This window comes from Peromyscus maniculatus, chromosome 7 (assembly GCF_049852395.1).
Source record: "Peromyscus maniculatus bairdii isolate BWxNUB_F1_BW_parent chromosome 7, HU_Pman_BW_mat_3.1, whole genome shotgun sequence".
Taxonomy (NCBI): Eukaryota; Metazoa; Chordata; class Mammalia; order Rodentia; family Cricetidae; genus Peromyscus; species Peromyscus maniculatus.
This window is the reverse complement of record NC_134858.1, coordinates 92,923,258-92,946,927: the sequence shown is the minus strand read 5'-3', so window position 1 is coordinate 92,946,927 and position 23,670 is coordinate 92,923,258. Positions and strand designations below refer to the sequence as shown.

The following is a 23,670-nucleotide window of genomic DNA, read 5'->3' as shown; positions in this document are numbered from 1 at the left end:
GAGAAGAAAACCACATAGTGTAGCTTTGTTAGCTGTTTTTTTTTTTTTTTTTTTTTTTTTTGAGGGGGCGATTTCGAGACAGGGTTTCTCTGTGTAGTTTTGGTGCCTGTCCTGGATCTCACTCTGTAGCCCAGGCTGGCCTCAAACTCAGAGATCCACCTGGCTCTGCCTCCCAAGCGCTGGGATTAAGGGCGTGTGCATTTATTATTTCCAAATTCTGTATGTATGTATGTATGTGGTATATATATTGTGTGTGCACTGTATGTGATCTTTTGTAGTCAGCTTCCTATCCGTATATCTCCAGCTCTCATAGTACCTACCTGTCTTATAATTCGGAAGATAAACCAAATCCTAGGTTTAAAAATGCAGGTCTTAGCTTCATCTTGGCAGTACCTAAATTCTCCATTGTCACTCTGAGACATTTAAGTCATGGTACAGAGTTTCACAGCTGGCAGCAGATTTGAATGAGAACTCTAGTCTCATGAACTTTGTTTCCATGCTTTCTTACCTTGCTTCCCTGTGCGTCAGTTTTTTGGTCTTAAAATCCAGTGCCTTTATTAGAGAACTGTTAAGTAAAGAATAAAGTTCTACATTAGTTTCCCTAGGTAGTTTTATTATATACTATATTTTATACTACAGTTTTTCTTCCTTTCCTTAAATGCGTCTTAATAAAGCTGCCTAAACAGCTAAACATACTTTAAACCTGGCACTAATAAACACCAATGGATTTGTCTTTCACAGTACTAATATTCTCTACAAAAACACTTGAAATCCTACAGCCATGTATTGTGCTGACTGGATGCCACTTACAGTGGCACTTGGGCTGGTGCTGTCTTTCCTGTACTGCATTCCCTGGTTCTTCCAGCAGGGGTAGGGGAGTAGAATGCTGGGAGCCAAGTGGAAGGAAGGTCTTTGATGGTGGTGGGGAATTTTTTTTTTCTGCCTGTCCCTAACGAAGGACTGTTGAAGTGAGAATGTGAGCCTGGTTGTTGTCTCAAGGCAGCAGGAATATTTCTTAAGCCTTTGCATTGACTATTTCCTTTTGTGTTGAGAAGTGTGGTCACTCTTTTTATGGGTATCTTAACTTGCATTTGGGCCTTAGTTAGGCCCTATTATCAGAAACTCTTTAAGGTAGGATTTTATAATGTTTTCAAAAAATATTTTTAGCCATATTTGGTGGCTGATGCCAATAATCCTTGTACTGGAGAGTCAGAGATGAGGAATTAGAAGTTTGATTCTAGCTTGACCACATAGTGAGACTGTCTCAAAATAAAGCAGGCTGGGAGACAATGCAGTCTGTACAGTGCTCACCATGCAAATCTGAAGACGACCTGAGTTAGAGTCCTAGAACACATGTAAATACTGGGCTTGCTGTTGTACACCTGATGTTGCAGCACTACACTGAAGAGGATGAGGCAGAAGTTGCAAAGTTCCCTGGCCACCCAGCCTGTTCTAATTGCTGAGCTCCAGGTCCCAGTAAGAGACTATCTCAAAAAACAACCAAACAACAACAACAAAAAAACCCAACAAGGTTGATGGCCATCCTAAGGAATAATGTCTACACACACATACATAATTATAAATATATTCCCTCCTCTAACATTCAGTTTGTTGTTTGATTCATAGATTCATGGCTTAGTTTTCAAACCAATTTCCCAGTGTTAAAGTCTAAGCGACAGAATTTGGTTAGAGGAGGATTCATACAGTGGCAAACTCAGGGATTTTGCATCATCTTGCTTTTTCTCTCAGTTTAGTGTCTTTTAAAATGTGTAATTCATCAAAACATGAAAAGTACGAAGGCTAATTTTAAGATTTTTTTGAAGGAATAAATGGAGAGAACCTTAAGTCTCTGGTTTATAGAACCCTGCTATGGAAATGAGATGGGTAAAAAAAAGGTCAAAATCAAAGAACTTACAAGATACAGTCATGAATTCAGACAGTGTGACAATACTTCTGTTTGTTTGTGGGGCAGGAGAGGATTAGAATCTTTCTCCAGCGCACAGGCTTTATTTCCTAAATGCCTCAGTAGCATATAGTCTGTTTGAATGGCGTATAGCAGAGTGAGATGGTAGTGTGCTAAGATGTTCTCTTCATCTCTTCAGTAAAACAGGGTTGAACAGGTTTGGAATGTCTGCGTGCTTCTCTCCTCATCACTCTCCTTCCCTTAGTTGAAGAGGAGACTACTGTCATCTTTTAAGATTTCGTGAGACATTTAAACTCCTGGATGCTTCAAACAGTTTTTATTTTAATAGTGTGTGTGTGTGTGTGTGTGTGTGTGTGTGTGTGTAGGGTGTGGTGAGAGGAGAAAGCAGATGCATTTTGTGGAAGTTGGAGGACAAGTGTCAGGGGTCAGCTCCCTCATACCTTGCTGAGACAGGGTCTGTCTTGCTATTTCTGCCATTCTGTATACTCCAGGATGAAACAGCAGCAGACATTTTATCTTCTGAGCCATCATTCCAACCCTAATGTCTTTCTTTAAGCTTGAACTATACCATGAATTTATTCTCTTCAAAAAGTTTTAAAATTACATTTATTATTTTGTATATGTGTCACATGTGCCTATCACAGCCGTCAAATGGAAGTCAAAACAACTCTGGAGCTCTCTTTCTACCATGTAGTTCCGTGGGATAGAACAGGTCATCGTCAGGCTTGGCAGCAGGCACCGTACCCACTGAGCCATCTCGCTGGCCCACATTATCTTTTTTAGTAGTCTTGACAGAATTGTAAACATCTTTACTCTGGCATGGTGATGCACACCTGTAATCACAGCACCCAGGAGGCTGAGGCAGAGGGTCGGTCACAAGTTTGAGGCCAACCTGGGATACATTGTAAGACATTGTCTCCAGGAGTAGGGGGTGGTCAAAGTATTTCAATCTCCAGAATAAAATGTGAAATTAGTCTCACCTTTTCTTACATTTTCTTTTTCTGTTACTGATTATATATATTATATATATATATATTTTTTTTTTTGTTGTTGTTGTTGAGGGGAACTGTGGGGGTGGGTACAGGCTTTCAGATTGTTATCTATTGCAAATGTGTGTGTTTCTGATTTTTGCATATAATTAGCCAGAAATCTTAGGATGACTATGTAAGTGGTCTACTAGCATGCTACAGGGAATATTCATCATATGCATAGCTTAGGGCATTCTAAGGGATCCATTTTAAGAACTGGCACAAGAAAGTCTGATCTTTTGTAAGTCAGCCTTTACTCTTCTTGTCTTAACCGGTCTGAACAGTCTGAATGTGGTTTGACTCAGTGCTCTGAGGGTCAGTGGTGCCCTGCTGTCAGAAGAGTGCAGCTTCGGACCATGCCGCTGGGGGTTCGTTCGTCCGCTCTAAGGAGCGGTAACTAGAACGCCGCCGTTGTTTCCTTGCGGCTTTCAACTGTTTTCTGTTGATGTCCTGTGACTCTTCAGTCTTGCTCCACGTATGCTTGCCTGCACTCACTTTGTCCTTCTCATTTGGAGAACTAGGTAACAAATTCATTGTCCGTAAGGATGTGAAACAGTCTATGGTTTTAGTCCTCGCCTGCCTGAGGATGTGTGTTGGTGTTTGATGGCCTGGATTTTGTGTGGTGGGTGGGCTTGTCTGGCAGACTTTCTGTTGGTTGTATTTTGATCCTAACCCAGTCCTAACCAGTCACTGCTTTGCTGTAGGAGAAAAGCAATGCTTGAGAAATTGTGATAGAAAATTCTTATTAAAAATGTCCTATTTCACAGCTCAAAGTTATGAAGTTTCAAGATGAATTGGAATCTGGAAAGAGACCTAAAAAACCAGGCCAAAGCTTCCAGGAACAAGTGGAGCACTACAGAGATAAACTGCTACAACGAGTAAGATTCGAATATGTTCTTCAGTAACAGCATTCCCACAGTCACCTACTGTGGAGTTGGGGTAATAGCATTCTAAAGGGAAGTGCATTGCACATGGTAGCCTTTAATGTAGAAATATTGAATGATGAGTGGAAATATTTGATTCTGGGTACTACCCGTGGACTAGACAGTCTTGCTAAGAATATGCTTTCAGAACTGGAAAACCCTATGAGAAGACATTACATTGATGGTAGTAAGAAACCGGTAATGCTAGGAAGTAACGTGAATGAAGATGGAGATGAGGTTTGGGAAGTGCTGCTGCTGCTGGAAAGTTCATGTCCAAGAAGGTGTGCTAAGAGGGGAATTCCTGTGCATCAGGGGGTGCTGCTTAGGTACAATGAATTAGGAGCGCATAGAGCACCAGAGCTCGTACCCCATATGGTGACTGTTGGAATGCCCAGGCCTTCCGTTGGAATTGCTGTTTTATCTTGTACCTTGGCCGTCATTACAGTGATAGCAATAGAAGAAAAAGGCGTGCCTGGGAGCTTACGGATACAGAATTGGTGCCAGGGAGCTGCCCAGTCAAGTGACTGTATAGATGTGCTGACCTGTGGAATCCTGTGTTCTTCTCAGCTGTGCGCCACTGGAGTTCTCTCTGATGGATCATAGTTAGAATTGCTATCATTGTTACTCTGGTGTTAAGTCAGAATGTTTAAAATAGATTAATTGTAGTATAGTCTCTACAATGTGTAGACAATCAAGAATTAATTTTTTATCATCATTCCAGAAAGTATATACTGTGCATCATTAAGAGAAGTTGGTCTCTCTTGTACCTCTTTAGATTTATATTCTGTGATGTATTTGGGCAAAAGACAAATGAGGTTATTTTTAAAATGGTACTAGTTGTTTGTTTGTACGCTTTGAGTCCCTTTGTTGATGGTATCAGGTTATTAGTTTGCATGGAAGATTACATGTTGAAAGGCTCCCTGCATCTCAGTGGCAACAAACGAAAAACTATGTCAGTTACTAGTTTAGTTTCCTATATTCCATGAGTGTTAATTGGAGACAAGATTGTGTTTTTAGAAGGCATATGCTGAAGGTCAGCTAACTGTGATCTTTGTTTGTAAATAAAGTTTACTAGAACACAGCTATGCCTCTTCACCTAGGTATTGTCTGTGTGGTTTTCTTGTTGTGATGGTGCAGTTAAGCAGCTGTTAAAAGGATTGTATAAAACCCCCAAGACAAAGTGTTTTTGGTCTGGCTCTGTAAAAACATTTGCCAGTGTCCAGTTATAAGATTTTCTCACTTTTTAAAAATGAGAAGCAGAAGTTAGATAACATTTTTGATGCATGCCAATCATAAATAAATTCCATTTCTGTTATTAAAGGACTAAGTTGGTTCAGTATCTTTAGCCACTACTTCAATTATTCTACTATTAATAGAAATTAGAGTTTTATTGAGAAATGACAGTAAGGACAAATAGGGATAAACGAGCAGTTATTTTTTCTGGTTTATATAATTGTATTAGTATATAATCAGTTTATAAGTTAGGATTACATTTCCTTTTACAATTACAATAAATCTTTGGTGAGAACTCTTTATGAAGTGAACCTTCTGTATACAGGCAGAATCGCTTTGACAACTAGATTTTTGCAATCTGTGTTGGAAAGGTCATTGTGTTGCTTGTTAGCTTTTCCTGATTCATTTCTTCCCTCCTTCCCCACCCCTCCCTCCCCCCATTTTGAGGTGGCAGGGATGGAGGGATAGGAGCTCTTAGACTGATGTCCTGGCTTTCTCTGGTGTGACCGTCATCATTGTGCCTAGACTTTTTGAGTCTGGTTTTCCATATCTAGATTGAGGAGTGATGGTGTTTTAAAGGATCACAGGATGACTTGGTGTGTGGAAAATTGTTACTCTGTTGTTTGGGCTATGATGAGTACTCAGTAAATATTTTGCTGCTGTACAAGGATGATGATGATGATGATGATGATGATGATGATGATGATGATGATGATGATGATGATGATTTAGTATATAAGAGATGGCTAGTTGCCAAAATGAAAATGATATCATACTTTAATTAGTACTTGAAAAACTCCTAAAATAGAAAATATGGTTAGATACATAGGATAGTCTAGATTGACATTTTTTTTTTTTTTTTTTGGTTTTTCGAGACAGGGTTTCTCTGTGTAGCTTTGCGCCTTTCCTGGGACTCACTTGGTAGTCCAGGCTGACCTCGAACTCACAGAGATCCGCCTGGCTCTGCCTCCCGAGTGCTGGGATTAAAGGCGTGCGCCACCACCGCCCGGCTTAGATTGACATTTTTTAAAACAATTAAATATTTTCTTTTAAAAAACAAAACAGGAGAAGGAGAAAGAATTAGAAAGAGAACGAGAAAGAGACAAAAAAGATAAAGAAAAATTGGAATCCCGATCCAAAGACAAGAAGGAGAAAGATGAATGTACTCCAACAAGAAAAGAAAGGTATGGCATGTCATTGTTAATCTGCTTTGTTTCAAGATTTGGAGTGCTGCTGGTTTTAAAGTATTTCTATCATCAGAAGCAACAAACCAGAAGTGTTTTTTCACAATAAACATGTTTCGCTTCTGCCTGTAGGAGGCAGAGTTAGCTGAGTGGGACAGAGTTGCCACTTGGCTTAACTAATTAGGGCATCATCTCTTTACTTGGTTCATATGGTATCCTTAGCCTTAATTCACTGCAGGAATTCAATTACACTATTGGGTATCAGCCCCTTGGCTTGAATAACAGCTTGTTCTATCCACCTGTTGACTCCACTGTAAGCATCTTTTTCCATCTTGAAAGGAGATTATATATAGAAGCCACAGTGACTTCTTCATCATGTTAAGTCCTTGGTTCCAGCTTTTCTCTTTCAGTTTTTATTTAATTTATATTTTTTTAACTTGGTTCCGATTGTGTGTGTGTGTGTATTTTGTGGGGGGATAGATATACTGCCATTGTGCTCTTGTGGAGGTCAGAAGAAAACTGTGGGGCTTGGTTCTCTCTACAGGATCAAACTCAGGTTAAGTGTTCTGACTTGCTGAACCGCCTCACTGGACTGTGTTTCTCCTGTCATAGTTTTTAAATGTCTACTGTAGTGAAGCAGTCGCTTCAGTCAACAGAATCAGAGTTTACACATTAGAAAAAACCAAGTGGTTGCAAATGAGTAACCTGACTTAATCACTCTGTGTATACTTCTAAAAAGCAAAATTATACAGATTGGCTAACAAAGAACAGATAAATGCCACTTTTCTTGTCTTTTATTACTTTTATGTAATTTCAGTTTTACAGAAGTTATAAGAATAGTATAAATAACCCGCATGTACCTTTCACCCAATTGCTCTACCTACTAAAATGCGTCTACTTCTCTTTTCAATTCTTCCCTTTGTACCTCTCCTCCAACCAGTTCGTTATAATTGGCCAGTACAGAGTCCAGTTCTCTGAATAGTAATCATTTAACTTCAGTAAAAGTACCACATTAAGAAGTTAGCATTGAAAAAATAAACCTTCATTGTTAGTCAGTCCAGAACATCAGATTTTCTTCATCTTCCTAGTAATCTCTTACAGCAAAAGAAAATTGAATTTAATTGAATTCACTTGTTTTTTGGGCACACTGTCTTAAGATTTACTTGTTCATGAAATAAAGGACATTGAATGTCTTCGGGAAAATAGCACTGTTATGGATAGTGAGAGTTAAGTTACTGTAAGCTGGAAGGGATTTGTAGCTAGGTCAGTGAAAATTGAAAAAGAATACTTGTCCTTTTTTTTGTCCCTTATGGAGTTTTATGTGCTTTGCTTTGTAGGAAAAGACGACACAGTACTTCTCCCAGCCCATCTCGAAGTAGCAGTGGTAGGCGAGTGAAATCCCCATCACCAAAATCAGAACGTTCAGAACGGTCAGAAAGATCTCATAAAGAAAGCTCACGGTCCAGGTCATCTCACAAGGATTCTCCTAGAGATGCTAGTAAGAAAGCCAAAAGGTAAATACAAGTCACTGCTGGTTACAGCTCAGTCCCCGGCTAACTATTCTATGGGCTTCGGAAATCATGGGGTTGGCATTTTCTTTTTTCTCTTTTCTTTCTTTCTTTCTTTTTTTTTTTTTTTTAATTATTATTTTTTTTTTTTAAGATTTCAGAAAACCAGAGAAATAAACTTTTATTTTGGGTTATCTCTCTCGTTCCTACTCTGGTTTTTGTCATGATTCAAGTATAGAAGAATTCTAGCAAGTTAAAGATTAGCCAAGGATTTTTCCACATGTCCACTGTTGGAAATAGGGTGTTACTTTTCATTCTGATTTTTGTTTCTATATAATAAATAGCCTTAGATTTTGTCAAAGCTGAAGAAAAGGAATACCCCTTCCCCACAGAAGTAAGTGTGTGGGTAAGGAAATAGAATGCTATTTAGATCATCTCTTCAATATATACTTTTATATTTTGTTTTATTTAAGCCTTTTAATTTCACAAAAGTAGTTCATGAATGTATTTGATGTTAATAGAGAGAAATTTTCTTGAACTGCACCTGGATTTATATGCTAATACTTTATTATCATAACCATTTTCTGTGATGTCTTTATATAATAGGTGGCTTTCTCCTGTTAAGATCACACATACTCTTGTGTATATGTAGGTGTATATGTATGTGTATTTGTTTGGGAAATCATCATGAACAGAATTTAGCCAAATTACTGGGGCCAGATGTGGTGGTAGATGCCATTAATCCCACTACCTGGGAGGCAGAGGCCAGCTTGGGCTACATAGTGAGACCCTGTCTCAAAAACATCAAATTATGTTGTTTTAAGTGATGGCCTTGAGTAGGAATCCCCCCCCCCCCTCAAAATTACAGAGTGCACAGCTTCTGTGCTTTTACAATTGTGTGAATGTCTTAGTTGCCACCTTGACCTTGATCTTATGGATTCAAATTTTGGAGTATTAGTTCAGTTACCTGGGGAGCTTATTAAAATGCACATTCTCAGTAGAGCAGCAGTAAGGCTCAGAAATCTGTCTTTTTAAACAAATACTCAACTAATCATACATGAATGGTAAGTATAGAATAAATCTGTGTGTGTATACAATAAAGAATCAATTTGAGTTTGCTGTTTTATCATTGACTTCTGGGCCCACTTGAAGCTCCTTTTAAGCCTTGTAAGAACGTAAGCAGTGTTGTAGATGAGAGCTTAGACACTGTGCTTGTTTGTTTCTTCAGGTCGCCTTCTGGTTCAAGGACGCCTAAAAGGTCTAGGCGGTCTAGGTCTAGGTCGCCTAAGAAATCAGGGAAGAAATCCAGATCCCAGTCCCGGTCTCCACACAGGTCTCATAAAAAGTCAAAGAAAAACAAACATTGACATATATTTTTAAGATGCTGTCACTTATTGGAAATGCAAGTTTGTTTTTGTGCCTGAATGGTCTGTTTGGTTTTTTTTGTTTGTTTGTTTGTTTTTGTTTTTTGTTTTTTTTTTTTAAATAAAAACACACACACACAAACATAATTCTAATGAAAGAGCATTCCTGGGGTTTTTGTTTGTTTGTTTGTTTGTTTGTGAATGCATGTGTAAACTCATGAGTAACTGCATCTGTAGACCTGTCATTGTTTTATATTGTATAAATTACTTTTGTTGTGGCTGTTTCTCAAGATGAAATTTTTATTGTGCTAATGAATTTCATCAGAAATGTGTACAATGGATCTGCTGGCAGTAGTAGTATTTTGTTTTAGGATGTTGTGACTTAGACACATAATACAGATGTCTTCCCCTCTTTTGTAGCTTTGACAATTTGAATTAGATTTCAAATAAAATCTGAACAGAAAACTATAATGTTGTTTTTTTGCCCAGTTGGTGACACCAAGTCCCTTAAAGACCTACTGAGTGAATTTGGCACTACTGCTGTTTTATACCGAGTGCACTTTACGAGCTCCAGTGTTCACGCAGCTAGTGTTTTATAGTTACTCAGATGACTACCAAAAGTAAGGGACCGGTAAGAAGACGTCCATACCCAGAGATCAGAAGGCTTAAGTGAGTGGGTATGATGTGGTATTTGTTAGTGTAATGCCCAGTTAAAAGTTCGTTTTCAAAGAAGCAACATGATTTCAAAGCACTCAACCCATCTTCTGAGCAATTACATAGTTTAGGGTAAATTTAATTTTTACCTTCTATCATGAAACAAGTTTATTTATAAAAGATTTTATAAAAAAGATTTGCCATAGAATTCTTTTGTATAATAGTTGCCTTTTTATAATTGTAGGTTATCTTTAAAACACTGGTATCATGATATTTGTACAAATTTGTTTGAAACAGCTTTTCTATTTTGAAGGATTTGGTTTGAAGTACAGCTTTAAATAAAAATTGAAAATTAAATGGTTTCCAGGCAATTTAAACACCCAGTGGTTTGTAAATTCAAGGTGCAAAAAGTTGACTTAAACCATTTGCAGAGTTAAATTATGTTATAAACAGGAAAGAACTTGCTGTAGTCTGAGGGAGAAATAGGAAAACTTGTGAATGTTGATCAAAACACTGCCGTGAATATAATGTAATAAAGGGTTACATAGACTTGGACTAACACTGTTGTTTGTCAATCTTGCTTTCAATTTTTCAGTTAGGTACTTTATGTAGTTAGTTATGTTTCTCTCTAATAATGGATTGTTTGGACTTAACTTACTTTTTAAAATCCTTTCACCTTGTTTACTTAATCTTGCCTAATCACAAAATAAGGCGCCTGACCCGTGATTTGGGGGGTAGTCCTGTCAGCTGTACAGTAAGGCATGTTTTGCTTACCCAGCACATCTACAGCAGCTGTAGAAATGAGCCAGTCATATTGTCTGACATAGTGGTTCTTAGCATGAAAACATTGTTCAGTCCTTTGTTTACCTGCTTTATTAGGAAATATTAGTTCCTTAAAGTTGCTTAGAATAATTTATGTGAACATTTGGTGCTGATAAATACAGCTGTTACAAAAGGAACACGTTTTTCTTTGGTGTTCATTGTCTGGGAGAGTGGCATTTTATATCATCTTTCTTTTCAGGAAGATAGTGTTGAATTGCTGGTAGTTGTGGCATTCTTCATTCTTTGGGTCTTTAGATAGGCCAAGAAATAATTGGTCAGAAAGTGATTTTCTTTCTTTCTTTCTTTCTTTCTTTCTTTCTTTCTTTCTTTCTTTCTTTCTTTCTTTCTTTCTTTCTTTCTTTCTTTCTTTCTTTCTTTCTTTTCAGTCAAGTCATGAGGGATAGTTACTTTTCTCTCAAGTACAAAAACCTTAGCTTGGTTTAGGGTGTTTATTTGTGGTGTTTTCTACTGCGGTGGATCCATATGTAACTATTATAGTTAAATCTTGCAACAGATAGATTTGGCTTCCTTCTGGGTAGGTGGGAAATTACTTTGACCCGATAGAATATTTTCTGGAGTTTTCTAATGTATATATTATTAGGTTGTGTTGAATTTTGGTTTTTTTGAATTGTAAATAGCATTAACTAGGTTATTTCCAATTTTACTTTATGAGGAAACATCTAGAATAAGCTGTTAAAATTCACAATGGATTCAGGTGGCACTCACCTGTTAATCCCAGCATAGAGATGTGATGACTGTAAACTAGGGAGTTGAGACCAGCTTGGGCAATAGAGTGAGATCCTGTTCAAAAACATGTTCCCTGTAAGTGTCATGGGGTTAGGAACTGGTGTGATTCTTACAAGAAGGGAGCTGTTCTGCATATTTTTTCTAATAGCTTAGTTTTCCTATCTAAAGAGCACATAGCATAATTTCTGTGAGTTGACTTAAGTGTTCCTAAATGATCTGAGAATTACAGGAAAGATGGTTCCAGCTGTGTGACTCCAAGCTGTTGTCTTCTACTAAGTTGTACGTGTGAGGAAATCCTCTGGTTGTCCATCCTTACAAAGGACCTAACACAGGAGTCCCTTACCAAGACGATGCTGTTTGACATATTTCTGCACACAGGTAGAAAGTAACATGTTGGCCGGTTTCTTGCTAGTGAGACCTGTGACTGAAAAGGATTGTGTTGGTGGTTTTCCTTGGCCTTGTATTTCCGTATAGCTGTGAGTCAGCATGTTGGGGTTTCTGGCTGTAGTGAGTTGGAGATTAAAGAACTAGAGGAGACAGAAAGCCTCGATCCCAAAGGATCCTTTTATTTGGCTCACAATATTTTTGGCTTCTTTTGCTAAATTTTGTAGAAATTGTTCTATGCTGACCTAATTTTCTTTATTGCAGACCATTCCTGTGGGCTTCACCTGAGAATTCTGTTCCAATTAAAGAGTGTTGGAGGGAATGCTTCCATTGACCTATGTATTTTCCCTGGTCTTTAATATTCTTGAGCACTTGAAAATACTTTAAAGAAATTTTGTTTATGATCAAATTTAGGCTTATTAGAAATATCCTATATACTTTGCCATGATGGTGGTATAAGTTCTGAAAAATTACATGACTATGATAATAGTTTATGATGGTTAAAAATGAGGGCAGATAAACCTCTGTTGCCAATGTGGCCTAGCCTGTTCTGATGGCCACAACAGTGTGATTTCTTTAGTAGAGAAAGTTGTTTTTACAAATAAACAGTACCACTTTTCTAAAACTATATTTTGAAAAATAAGCTTTTTGTTTATTATTGCCCTCTTCAGATTTTTTAGTGGACAGCTTAACTACAAAGAATTCAGTGCAGATATTTGTGAAGACAGTGTAAGTTTAAAGGGTCTTGTGATTAAAAACTCACATTAACAAAATGTTTGGTGTTTTCACATTTCAAATACATGCATGTAGATTTTAGGGAGCATTTATTATCCTTTTGGCTTTTTCTTGTTTTTCTTATCATCTTCCTAAGATTTAGCTAATACATGAATATAAATCCCAGAGAAGTGTAATGAGAGACAAGAGGTGGGAATGTGCTGCTGTTGCAAGTGAGCCTTGTTCCATTGTTAAATTTCAATGCCTCTCTTCATTCAGTACCACCTCATGGAGCTCCAGTGTAAATGGATTATATGTATAACTGGTCATTTGTATAGTTTTGTAGATAAAGTGTCCTCACTCACTCCCTTTCTCATGTAACTGTGCCTAGTGTATTGGTGTTTCATTCTTCTGACTTCAGCAGGGTCTTGTATGTTGTGTCTCTGGTAATTTGAAAGAGCAGAAAAGACAGATTTTTTTAGAACTGGAATGACATAGTTGGAAGTGGCTCAGCTGATGTGCCCAGAGTGGGACAGACTCCATGGAAGGCCAGTGGGGCTGCTTTCCAGACTAGACGTAAAGATTAGTTGCAAACAAAGCTCGTGGAATTCACTTTTATTGCCTTTAAAGAAAAAATTTTAATTACTTAAATAAAATATATTGTTTTCATAGTAAATTTAGACTGTTCATGTAATTTTCTGCATACAGTTTTCTACTGGGAGCCCTATAGGGTAATCTAGCTTTCAGCAACTTTCTCCCATGCAGAACGGTGATGTGAAGAGCTGCGTCTCTCCATTGTAGCTACAGAGATGGGACATTTTATGCTCTCATCAGATAGTTTTATGACAGCTGATTCCCTGTTAACTAGGAAATTTCATACCCTTATTTTCTCTTTAAAGAAAGTTCTTCTGTTTGTTTCATTGAGGAAAGCTTCAGAGTCCAGCATACAATAACAGCCATCTATCCACCAACCTATAAATATCAGCTCGTTAGTTCGTGTGTCTGTTTTGATTTTAACCCCCATCATGGTATCATCACACTAAAAACTCACTGGTTCCTTTTTCAGGTTTTGTTTATTTTTAGTTATGATAAAATGCTCTTGGCAATATTTATCATCTTAAGCATTTTTAACTGTACAGTTTGCTGATGTTGGGTATATTCACATTGTTGTGCAACCAACCTATATAAATAACTCTTTCATTGCAAAACTGAAACTCTGTACCCACTGAGTTCCCCTCCCCTCCTTATAGCCACATTCTGCTTTGTTACTGTTTGACTAATCTAGAAAGTATAAAACATTTAATTAAAATTCTTTACCATTTGTACAACATGGTGTGCTCTGTGGTCTCTCTAATGATTTGTATGATGTAATTTCACACAAACACGTCATAGCCTGGCATATTAAAATACTTAGGAAGCAAACTGTTTTTGAAACTGCAATGGATTAATATTAATGACCATGCTCAGATGCTTTTCTGGTTCTATTTATTGGCTTGTGAAAAGGAATGGAACTTGTCAGTACTTGCTAAACTTAGAGCTTGCTTTGATACTCATTTTGCTACAAAGGGAGGGGAAGATAAATTGCTGATTTTGGTTTTGAATGTTGTTTTCCTCATTTTAGATAACAGTATTATCAAATTGTTTTAGAATAAAGAACCTTCTTTGAGGGCTTTAAAATTTGGTGTGACACACTAGTAGTGGAGAGGTGGAAGGACCTGGGCTGTGGGTCAGGTTAGGGTGTTTGTGATGCCTTCTTTCTTCTCACCTGGGAGCGGAGAGTGCAGCCACATATACACTGCCCGCATAGGGCTGTCTTTAGTGGTCTTTCAGTAAAGAGTCAGTATTCCTGGGAACGGATGGTGGAAGCATCCTGTACTTCAATAAAAAAACACATTACAAAACACTCAAATATTGTTTAACAATTTAAAAAAATTACTACATTTGCTTAACAGATAACCTGTGATCTTTTGGTGTGTGTGTGTTACACAGTATTGACCACTTGGTAAATCTATTAGCCCAAGATAACATTTTTGTTTTTAGTTACTTTGGCGAAAACATTGTGAATGCCAGGCATGGTGGCACATGCCTTTAATCCCAGTTGGGAGGCAGGGGCAGGTGTTCGAGGCCTCCCTGGTCTGCATAGTTCCAGGCCAGCCAGAGTTACATGGTAAGGCCCTGTCTGAAAATAACAACAATATAAGAAAAAATATCTTTTGCCAGTTGTCATTTACTATTGTGGAATTCTAGTCAAGATTTCTGAATGGAGAAGCTGACCATGAGCAGGTGAAATAAGGTGCGTGGGGGTGAGCCCAGAGATTTGCTGTGCAAGGTCAAAGGACTTTTTTTTTTTTTTTTTTTTAAAGTCTACACAAATCAATAGAGCTGAGCAGAAATACGCGCTTTTCATAAAACTGACAGAACAAAATCCTCTAAGAAAATGAAGGCGGGCCAAGCGAACGTGATCTCACTTGTATTTTATATGTATTTGCAAGTTGGAGTCTAGCTTCAGATTGTGCAAGAAGAAATGTGTCCTAACACTACTTTTAGACTAGATCTTTAACTGTATGGAATTTGGAAAGGAAATTACACTTTAAATTCTATTCTGAAATAGCAGCTTTGTGGTAATGTCCTCAGGACTTTGGCAAAGCTCCTTTGGGGTTCACAAAGCTGTAAGACATGAGTTTGGAGGAGGCGAGCTGATGAAGAACATCTTGTGGTGGCTTCGTCCAGGGAAACCCTGCCCTGAAGAAACACCTCCCTGCACACTGACTTCCTCAGCAGCTGAACAGTCCCCTTATGAGAAGTGGTATTAGTTGATTTGCTTGTTGTTTTTGTTTCGGCATATTTTACAGCAGTGTGCAGAAGCTGCTGGGCATACGCGGTTTAGTCAAGTGTTCAGGAAACTGCTTTTCATCAAGTTTGCTCTGCTAACATTCCAATAAAGGCTGGCGTAGCCTTCACAAGCCTCCCACAGTGTAGTGAGGTATTAGATACCAGAGATTGTTTTATTAATAAGCAGCTATCTTTCTAATTGCCATAATATTTAGGTAACATGAACTTAAGCCCTGTAAATTTCAGAATGACATGCTATGTGTAGCGTATATGTTTTACATTATGCACAGGATATATCCTAAGAGCACGTTTTGTCCAGAAAGCTCTGCAGTGTGCCCAATGATGCCAAATTCTGTATGTGTAAGTGCCGCAAAGCAGAGGTACCACTCCTCAAATATTTCTCAAGAAGCATTTACATCTGCACCTAAAAATAGTGGTTTAATTCTGAATTGATTGCCCTGAAAGCATGCTTAATTTGACTTAAATAGCAGGTATGTTAGAGAAAGTCTTTAAGTGGGGAATGATCATTTTACTTGTTTGTTCTCATGATTGACATAAGAACTTGTTAAAGCTTCTCAGAATATTTGCATATGTTTTGGAATAAAATCTAGTGGAACCTTTACTTTGTGAATATTAAATGATAAAGCCAGAATTAGCAATGTGTAGAGAATGGGAGAAGGTCTGGTGTCAAGAATTAAGCTGCCTACTCTATACTTCACATCTGTTCTTAAGTGTCAGAACTCGGCTGTATACAATAGCTTATCTCTAAAATATTCTTGGTTTGTAATCATGGCGTTAATACTGACAGTGTCTATTCAGTGAAGAGCAGGTGATTTTCGATGCATGCCAGACTTCTCAGTGAACTTCAAGTCCTTAAGTGACACAGATTGCCAGTTTTCCCAGGACCTCAGACCTCCTTCAAGAACTCAGGTGATAGGAAGAAAACCTGCAACGTAATCTTTGTAATCTTGGTGTCTGATGTCACGTTTGTGCCTTTGGTCAGTTTATATTATGTCTTTGTGTAGCACTCATGTTATGTGGGTCCTTGAGAGCCTTGCAAAAGCTCCCATGGGTGTTACAGCTTGGTCTCCATTGAAATGGAAGGTGTACCTGTGGTGGGCTTTTGGGGGTGGGTGGGGGGCAATGGAAGATTTGTTCTGCCCTCCTGTCTTCTCTAGATTCCCTGGCAGTGCTTTCTCTGGAGCTTCTACCTCTTTCCTTGCAGTATGTTGCAAACAAACTGAAAATGATTAACTGCCTGGTCTTGGTTAGAATGATGTGTCTCTTAACTGCTTAATATATACAGATCCTGTGACTGAAGCTGCCCATGCAAGACAACTGGGATAAGGGAGTGGAAGGCTGGTTAGCACTCTCACAATCTCATGCACGAATGGATCCAAATAGACAGACTTAGGACCTTTGAGGTCTTTAGGTAGTTTGTAAAGTGATTTTGGTAGCGGTACCTAAGATTTTATTTATTTATTTATTTATTTATTTATTTATTTATTTATTTATTTATTTATTTATCTATCTATCTATCTATTCATTTATCTATCTATTTATTTACTTTTTATTTATTTATTTACTTATTTATTAATTATCAACTTCCATATAGATGGACTCCCACAGAGAAGTCTCCTGTCAAGGAATTCAATAATGGGAGGGGCCAGGCCCAAATTGAACAGGATGGCTTCAGATGGCAAAATATTCTGAAAAATGGGAAATGGCATGAGAGGGATAAGTACTGCCACGGAGGGTAGCAATGCCTGAGCTGAGGGTTCAGTAGTAGGATGGAGCTGGTGGTGGGAACAGAGCTGCAGGCTGAATGGGCTGAGGGTTAGTGTGTCTCAAGTGGGCACAGTACCCCTGCACTGACACACAGGAGGCACTATAGCCCGAGTACAGGGAGGAATGGGGGATGGCACAAGATGTGGCCAGGTAAAACCTGGCACTTTATTAGAGGAGAAAGATGCAATTTAAAAAGATGACTGCTGTGCAGAGCGGGTGGGACGGGGCAAGAGCAACAGGGAAACCAGAGAGGAGGCTTAGGGCTCCTCTGTGCAGGTTAATGTGATCACGTGAGTAAGGAATCTAGCACTGTCCCGGTGTGTAGCAGCTCTCGTCTAAATAATTTATGTACTCATCATTTCCCTGGATCCTGTGGTTCCTGCCCACAACAGAGGCTAAGTGTTCACCCAGATTGACTTCATTTGTCTTCCTGCGCAAGACTGCCAGCAAATGAGCAGGACTGACTCCTTGCACTTGCTGGCACGTGAGAAAGTGATGCAGCTATACCACACGATTCTTCCTGTCTCCTGTTCATTGCCATCTGCTGCCACCAGCTCCTGCTGCACTGCAGAGGGTTAGTGGAGTAGTTGGAAAGCTGAGTTGTGAGATTAACTATGTTGGGCAAAGCAGGCTTCTTTACAGGAGCCCCTCTCCAGACCATGCGTGTGTATTGTGTGTCCTCAGGCAGAGCTGACATCCCCGAACCTGATTTCAGGAGGATAAGGCACAGCCAACACGCTTCGGAAAACTCTTTGGAACTGTGGTTAGGTAACTATTAGTGTCTTTTGTTTAAAAAAGTCAGACTGTCCCTAGTTATATTAATAGGATTCCTGGAAAGACCTGTTTGGGGGCAGGGAAATGACTGCAGCTGAGAGAGAGCGGCATGCTTAGGAGGTAATTACAGGGGCAGTCTCAAAGGTCCCCACCAGGAAGGGTTGAAGCCCCAGGCCTCAGCATCTGGCTTGGCTAGAGGTTTGGATTCCAGGAAGGGACTGCCTGATAGATCTCCCCTCTTCCCTACTGTGCCCTGCCATCAGTGTTGAGAAGTCTAGGTTACCTGTGATCAGATCATTTACTATAGTTCACTTTGCCAATACCGTGCTAGCGACTTGGGTCGTTTCTACTTTCCTCCCATTCTGGACAATGCTGTGATGCCTGTCACTGTGCACACAAAAAGCTTGGGGTTGTTTCTAGATATAGAACTGTTGGGTTAAAGAATATAAACATTTTAAAGTTCAATGGTGCATATTGTCAGCTTTCTTTAAAAGGAAAAAAAGTACCATTGTTTTAGATTTGTAGTGTTGGGAAATGAATATGTACCACACCTCTGCCAGCCCTGGGAATTTGTGACACACTGTTTCAAAAAGGAATTCAAATTGGATGAAATTACTTGTTTCCAGCTGGGGAGATTCTGGACTCTATAAAGCAGGGGGAGATTTGGCAGGCTATCTGGATGAGTGAAGTAACTGGTTTAGTCATCTGGAGAAATCTGAGTCTAAAGCAATCCCACTTGCATAAACCATGCTGAGTGGCAGCCATGTCCCCAGATGCTCACTGATTTCCTCTGACAGCTGAGGCACAAAGCCAAAGACACCCAGTATGAGTCTTTTGTAGCCCACTTCCCCTCTTTTTAACCACTATACTATTTATAGGAGAGAGAAAATGTATAGTAACTTCAGTGCAAGTCTTGGGATGACTTTACCTGTTCTCAAGTTTCATGTGTAATTTTGCAGGGTTAGTTTTGTGTATGCACAAATACATAACACTATATATGTGTTGCCAGGTGGGGATAAAGGAAGACATCTTTTAAGTTAAAAAAAAAAAAATCAAACTAAACAACAGTATCTGTCCTCTTCCAAAGAGAGAAGAACCTCTGGGTGCGCTTCCAGCTCTCTGTTGTGTACTGGCAGATGATTTGCTTGCGAATTGTCTTCCAAATGAAGACTGGGATGGCATGCTCTGGGCCCTTCACTGAGAGCTAGCTCATCAGAAACTACACTATAAATTATTACCTTCAAATCTTATTTTGTGTTTATTATAATCTACAGAGTAGCAGGGATGAGCCTCAAATGTGGCCATGTGGAAGAGGAAAACATCCCACCCTTCGCCATGAGTGAGGGTAACCCAGGCCTCACTTGTCAGAGCATTTGGTATGGGTTGCCTCTTCAAATAGTGGTCAGGTTATCAGATTAATTGTGACCTCCCTCCCCCATCGCTGAGAGTCAAGAAAAGGCCCTCACATTAAACAGTGGTCATGAGGAAATCAGACATTCAACCCTCCTTTTCCTGTCACAGCTTTTCACACTCTGGGTCTACTTCTGTGCTCCTATAACCTTCCTGTTAGGTCTTGGACCTTGAAGCTGCCACTCTCAAATCAAGCCACACCCCCTTGCAGCTGACAGGCCCTTGCTGTGAAGGTTAGAGGACACAGATCTTAAGGTATGGGTTAGGAGAACAAGCTCAGCCTCTCTATAGCTATAAGATGAATGTATGGGTCTATCAGTATCTAGCACCTTGCCATATAGGCTGTGATACACTAAATCATGAGATAGGAAGCTTCCCACCATTTCCTGAAAACCTAGAAGGGTCAGAAAATCTCCTTGGTGGGAAATTGCTCTGGAGGATTTCCGTGTCCATCCCAATGCTGTACATGAGGGCTCTCCCTGCCTATATCCATGCTTTACGTAAGGGCTTTCTCTTCTGCTCTTTCAAACTATTAATCCTGGCATTCTCAGAATGCTCACAATGCCCACTTCAAGGGCTGATCATGGTCTCATGGTTGTGAGTCTTGCTCTTCTAATAAAGCTCATTCTTAAGGTTAATTGGTCTCAACTTCCTTCTCCATGAACCACCGTGGTGGGCTAAATGAAAATGGCCCCTTAGACTTGTATATTTGAATGCTTGGTCCAAGTTAGTGGAACTGTTTGGAAAGGATTAGGAGGTGCAGCCTTGTTGGAGGAGGTGTGTCACTGGGGGTGGCTTTGAGGTTTCAAAAGCCCATTGGAAGCCTAGTCTTTCTCTTTTTACCTGCAACTTTAGGATCAGATGTGAGCCCTCGTGTGCCATGCTTGCCTGCCTACTGCCATTCTCCCTGTCATAATGATCATGGACTAACCCTCTGAAACTGTAAGCAAGTCCCTAGTTATTTTCATTTATACAAATTATATTGGTCATAGTATCGCTTCACAACAATAGAATAGTAACTAAGACAACCACTAAAACTAAATCAATTGTCTTTGCCTCAGGTTACGGGCCATCCCTCACCTCCAGTATCCCAAAACCCCTGGGACTGGTTACTCCCTATACTGTTCATGATTCAAAATCCAGCATTATTGGCAAAACCTTTGCATCCTTACTATCCCAATCAAAAGGGTTGCATTTTGTTTATCTGAAGGAAACCTCATAAAAGATGAGTTTAGCTCTACTCTGGCACTGGAGGAGGGCCAGGAAGGCCATGACCTCGCTGTCTAGTAGTCCTGTTGGGAACTAGCATCAGCTGTCTCTGACTTGCCCTCCACACACAGAAGACAGGGAGGTCTTTACAGATCAAGCAACCCTAAGAGAATGGTTCCAGGTCAGGGGTGACCAAAGATCCCAGACAACTCCCAGGAGAGTTTCTTGTTGTGTGTCTTTAAACTGGGTCAAAGCATCTTGTTACTTAGGAATGAAAGCTCACAGGTACCTGCAGGTATCTCATGAAGGACTCTGGGTCAGACTGAGGCAGCCTAGGTTTTTCCATAGACTGAGTGTAGGCAAGACATTTCTTGTCTGTGTGCTCCAATTCCTTTGAGTCATCAGTTTCCCAGGCACCAGCTCACAAACCAACTCTAGAAGAATTACGAAACTCTCAGAAACTCAGATTCCTGGTCCAGCAAATCTGGAGAGGGGCCTAGGGCTCAGTGTCTGTTTGCATTGGATTCTGGAAAAATTCAAACTGTAAAGAAGGAGAAAGAACAGCACAGTGGATCCGGTCATTCAGAGCCACTTTGATCTGTGTGATTCCCAGACAGGACTGTAATTGCGTGTCTGTCAGCATGCTTGTTCACAAGGTACGCAATGGAAAGCCCATGATTCCATAGCACCCCACAGAAGGTTACAGGTGACCTCTTGGTGTCATCAGGAGTATTGGCAGTGTTCACAAATTCACAATTGTCTTATAAACTTTTCCTTTTTTCCTTTGAAGCTCAAAACAGGTCCATTCATGCATGAATATAGCTCTCAAATATTTTTAGTCCATTGATTTAGTCCATGTGGCCCAGTTTCAGTTTTCTGTAAAGAAACAGGATCGTTTTAGATCGACCCACAATCTGAGTTTTGTCAACTGTACTCACCTTCGTTTTACTTCCTGAAAATACGTAATTTGACCTGGAGTCTAGGTTGGACTTAAGTTTAAGCATTTTGACATGATTATATGACAGAAGATCGTGTGTAGTTCCTCAGGGGCACATGATGTCTGCCTGTGTCTCTGTGGCATGAGCAACTGTTGATGCCTGAGTCCACTAATTTTTTTTGGGGGGGGGGAGTTGCAACTGGTCATTGCCTTTTCACTGATTAGCAGAGAAACTTCCTCTTGTTGACTATCTGCGTACCCCACAGTGCAGTTCATTGCTGACTGGCAGCCTAAATGCTGGATTCTCTCCTTTAGTTTTCAAAGTCACTCTGGTGCTGGCTCTCACTATTGTCCTCCAAAGTGGCCACTGTGCATCATGTAACCTCCTCGATTCTGATGTATTTGGTGGGCTTTAGTTCTTCACATTCTTATCCTTCCAATTCATCCCTTTGGCCAGTGGCAGCCTCTTCAAGCTGCTGCTGAGTACTTTGATAGATAACATTGCTTTTTCAGAACTTCCTACTTTTTAGAAATAACAAATCTCCAAGACCCTCTTGTATACTTCTACTCCAGGCTTGAAATGTCCATTTCTCCAAGGAGCTTTAGTGGGACTCATTATTAAAAAGACTCTTCAGAAGGTGCCAGGTGTCACCCTCTGTCCTACACACACACACACACACACACACACACACACACACACACACACACACACACACACACCCCTCCCCAGGTGATTCTGACAGGACATCACGTTTAAGGACTGTTGGATTAGATCTGAGGTTCCTTCCTACTCCATCCTATTCCAGAATGCTGTTGCTATCTTTCTTGCTAACTGACTGCAAACAACGTAGTTTAAATTATCTTTTAAACATTTATATAAGCCCAAACTTATATATGTGACTTACATTCTTTTTCTTTGCTTATTGCACTGTCAATTGATATATCCTTTTTAAAAAGAAGTGTGGGTATATATTCCATATCCTAGTCATTCTCTGATCTGGAAGTCCCACTTTTAAAAGGTAGGTCTAAGGAAAGAATAGAAAAAAATATAGAAAAAGTATCAGAGTTTCATTTGGAATCTGTAAGACAAAAACAAAAATCCCATAGAAACATGTAGTTCAAACATCCAAAAACGGAAGTGGTTTGGTAGAATGCTGAGAAGTTGCTGGGAAGAATATTTTGAGGCCATTAAATAATGCCTAGGAGAACTATACTGCCAGATGCAGGATTATATTTACAGTGCTATAATATGCATATGAAAAACTTTAAATGGTATATATCAAAGTGATAGCAGTATGTTAACATATACATAGATGATTTCTCCCCATCCTACCTTCTTTTTTTTAAGCAAATGAGTTAAATATGGATTTTAAAATTCTATAAGTTCTTTTTATTTATTTACTGACTTTGTCATTTGGAAAGAACAGGTGTGTGGGATGGGAACACAGAGCACACACAAGAGGCGTCACGAGGCAGGTGACAGTGAGAGAGAAGGTTCAACACTGGGCAGAGAAGGGCCAGGGTGCTGCTGCTGCTGCTGCTGCTGCCTCCTCTGTGCTCACACACAGCTCTGCTACAAGTGTGGCTTTGACTCTACAGTGTCTTATTGTCCCCATTGGGTGTCACAGGCATACTGTCCCTGGGGAGTATTGAGGAATGGTTTTTTGCCTCAAAGATCTCTGTTGCGTGGGTTAGAAGTGGGACGGCTGTCCAGCCTAGCACAGGAAAGCATTTGGTGGTGAAGGGATGGATTAAACACTGGGGCTTGTCCTTTAGTGATGAGATATTGAACACATTCTCCAGGGTCGTGTTTCTCTGTGTTACACTCTTAACATCTAGAACCCCTCCCCTCCATTTTCTCTATCTAGACTGGAGCTGATACCTGAGGCAAAGCTCCGTTGGGGGTGGGGGGTGGGGAGAAGCCCACATCCTGCCACCAGTTTACCCTTCTGTTTGACTCAACTTCATGGCAAATCCTCAAGGGCACACACCTCTCCATTTTCTGTCTTGGCAAGAGGGTGTGAGGCTGTGAGGCTGGGAAGGCAAGGAGGAAGCCCATCAGAGGGTTGGAGATAGCAGGCTGAGACTTCCTGGCTTCCTTCACCAGGCACCCCGTGGGCTTTGAACGCCAGGGCAGGTTTTGAATAAGGGCATGATTTAAACTGACCTGCAACTTAGGAGAACCACGTGCAGTGTATTTTGAGAGCTGACTGGGTGTTCTGGTACAGACCCAAA

The 23,670-nt window shown here is 39.8% G+C and overlaps 1 protein-coding gene across 4 annotated transcripts in view; it reads left to right on the top strand.

The window, feature by feature from the left end:
* Nucleotides 1–13,813, top strand: part of U2surp (U2 snRNP associated SURP domain containing) — a 60,998-nt gene extending 47,185 nt beyond the window's left edge. For all 4 annotated transcript variants that reach the window (XM_006975181.4, XM_006975180.4, XM_076576830.1 and 1 more), the window contains 4 exons: nucleotides 3,720–3,830; nucleotides 6,174–6,292; nucleotides 7,630–7,806; nucleotides 9,029–13,813. In XM_006975181.4, the coding sequence (XP_006975243.1) occupies nucleotides 3,720–3,830; nucleotides 6,174–6,292; nucleotides 7,630–7,806; nucleotides 9,029–9,167 (546 nt within the window). In that variant the 3' untranslated portion in view covers nucleotides 9,168–13,813. The remainder of the gene's footprint in view (nucleotides 1–3,719; nucleotides 3,831–6,173; nucleotides 6,293–7,629; nucleotides 7,807–9,028) is intronic.
* Nucleotides 13,814–23,670: the final 9,857 nt, after the last annotated feature.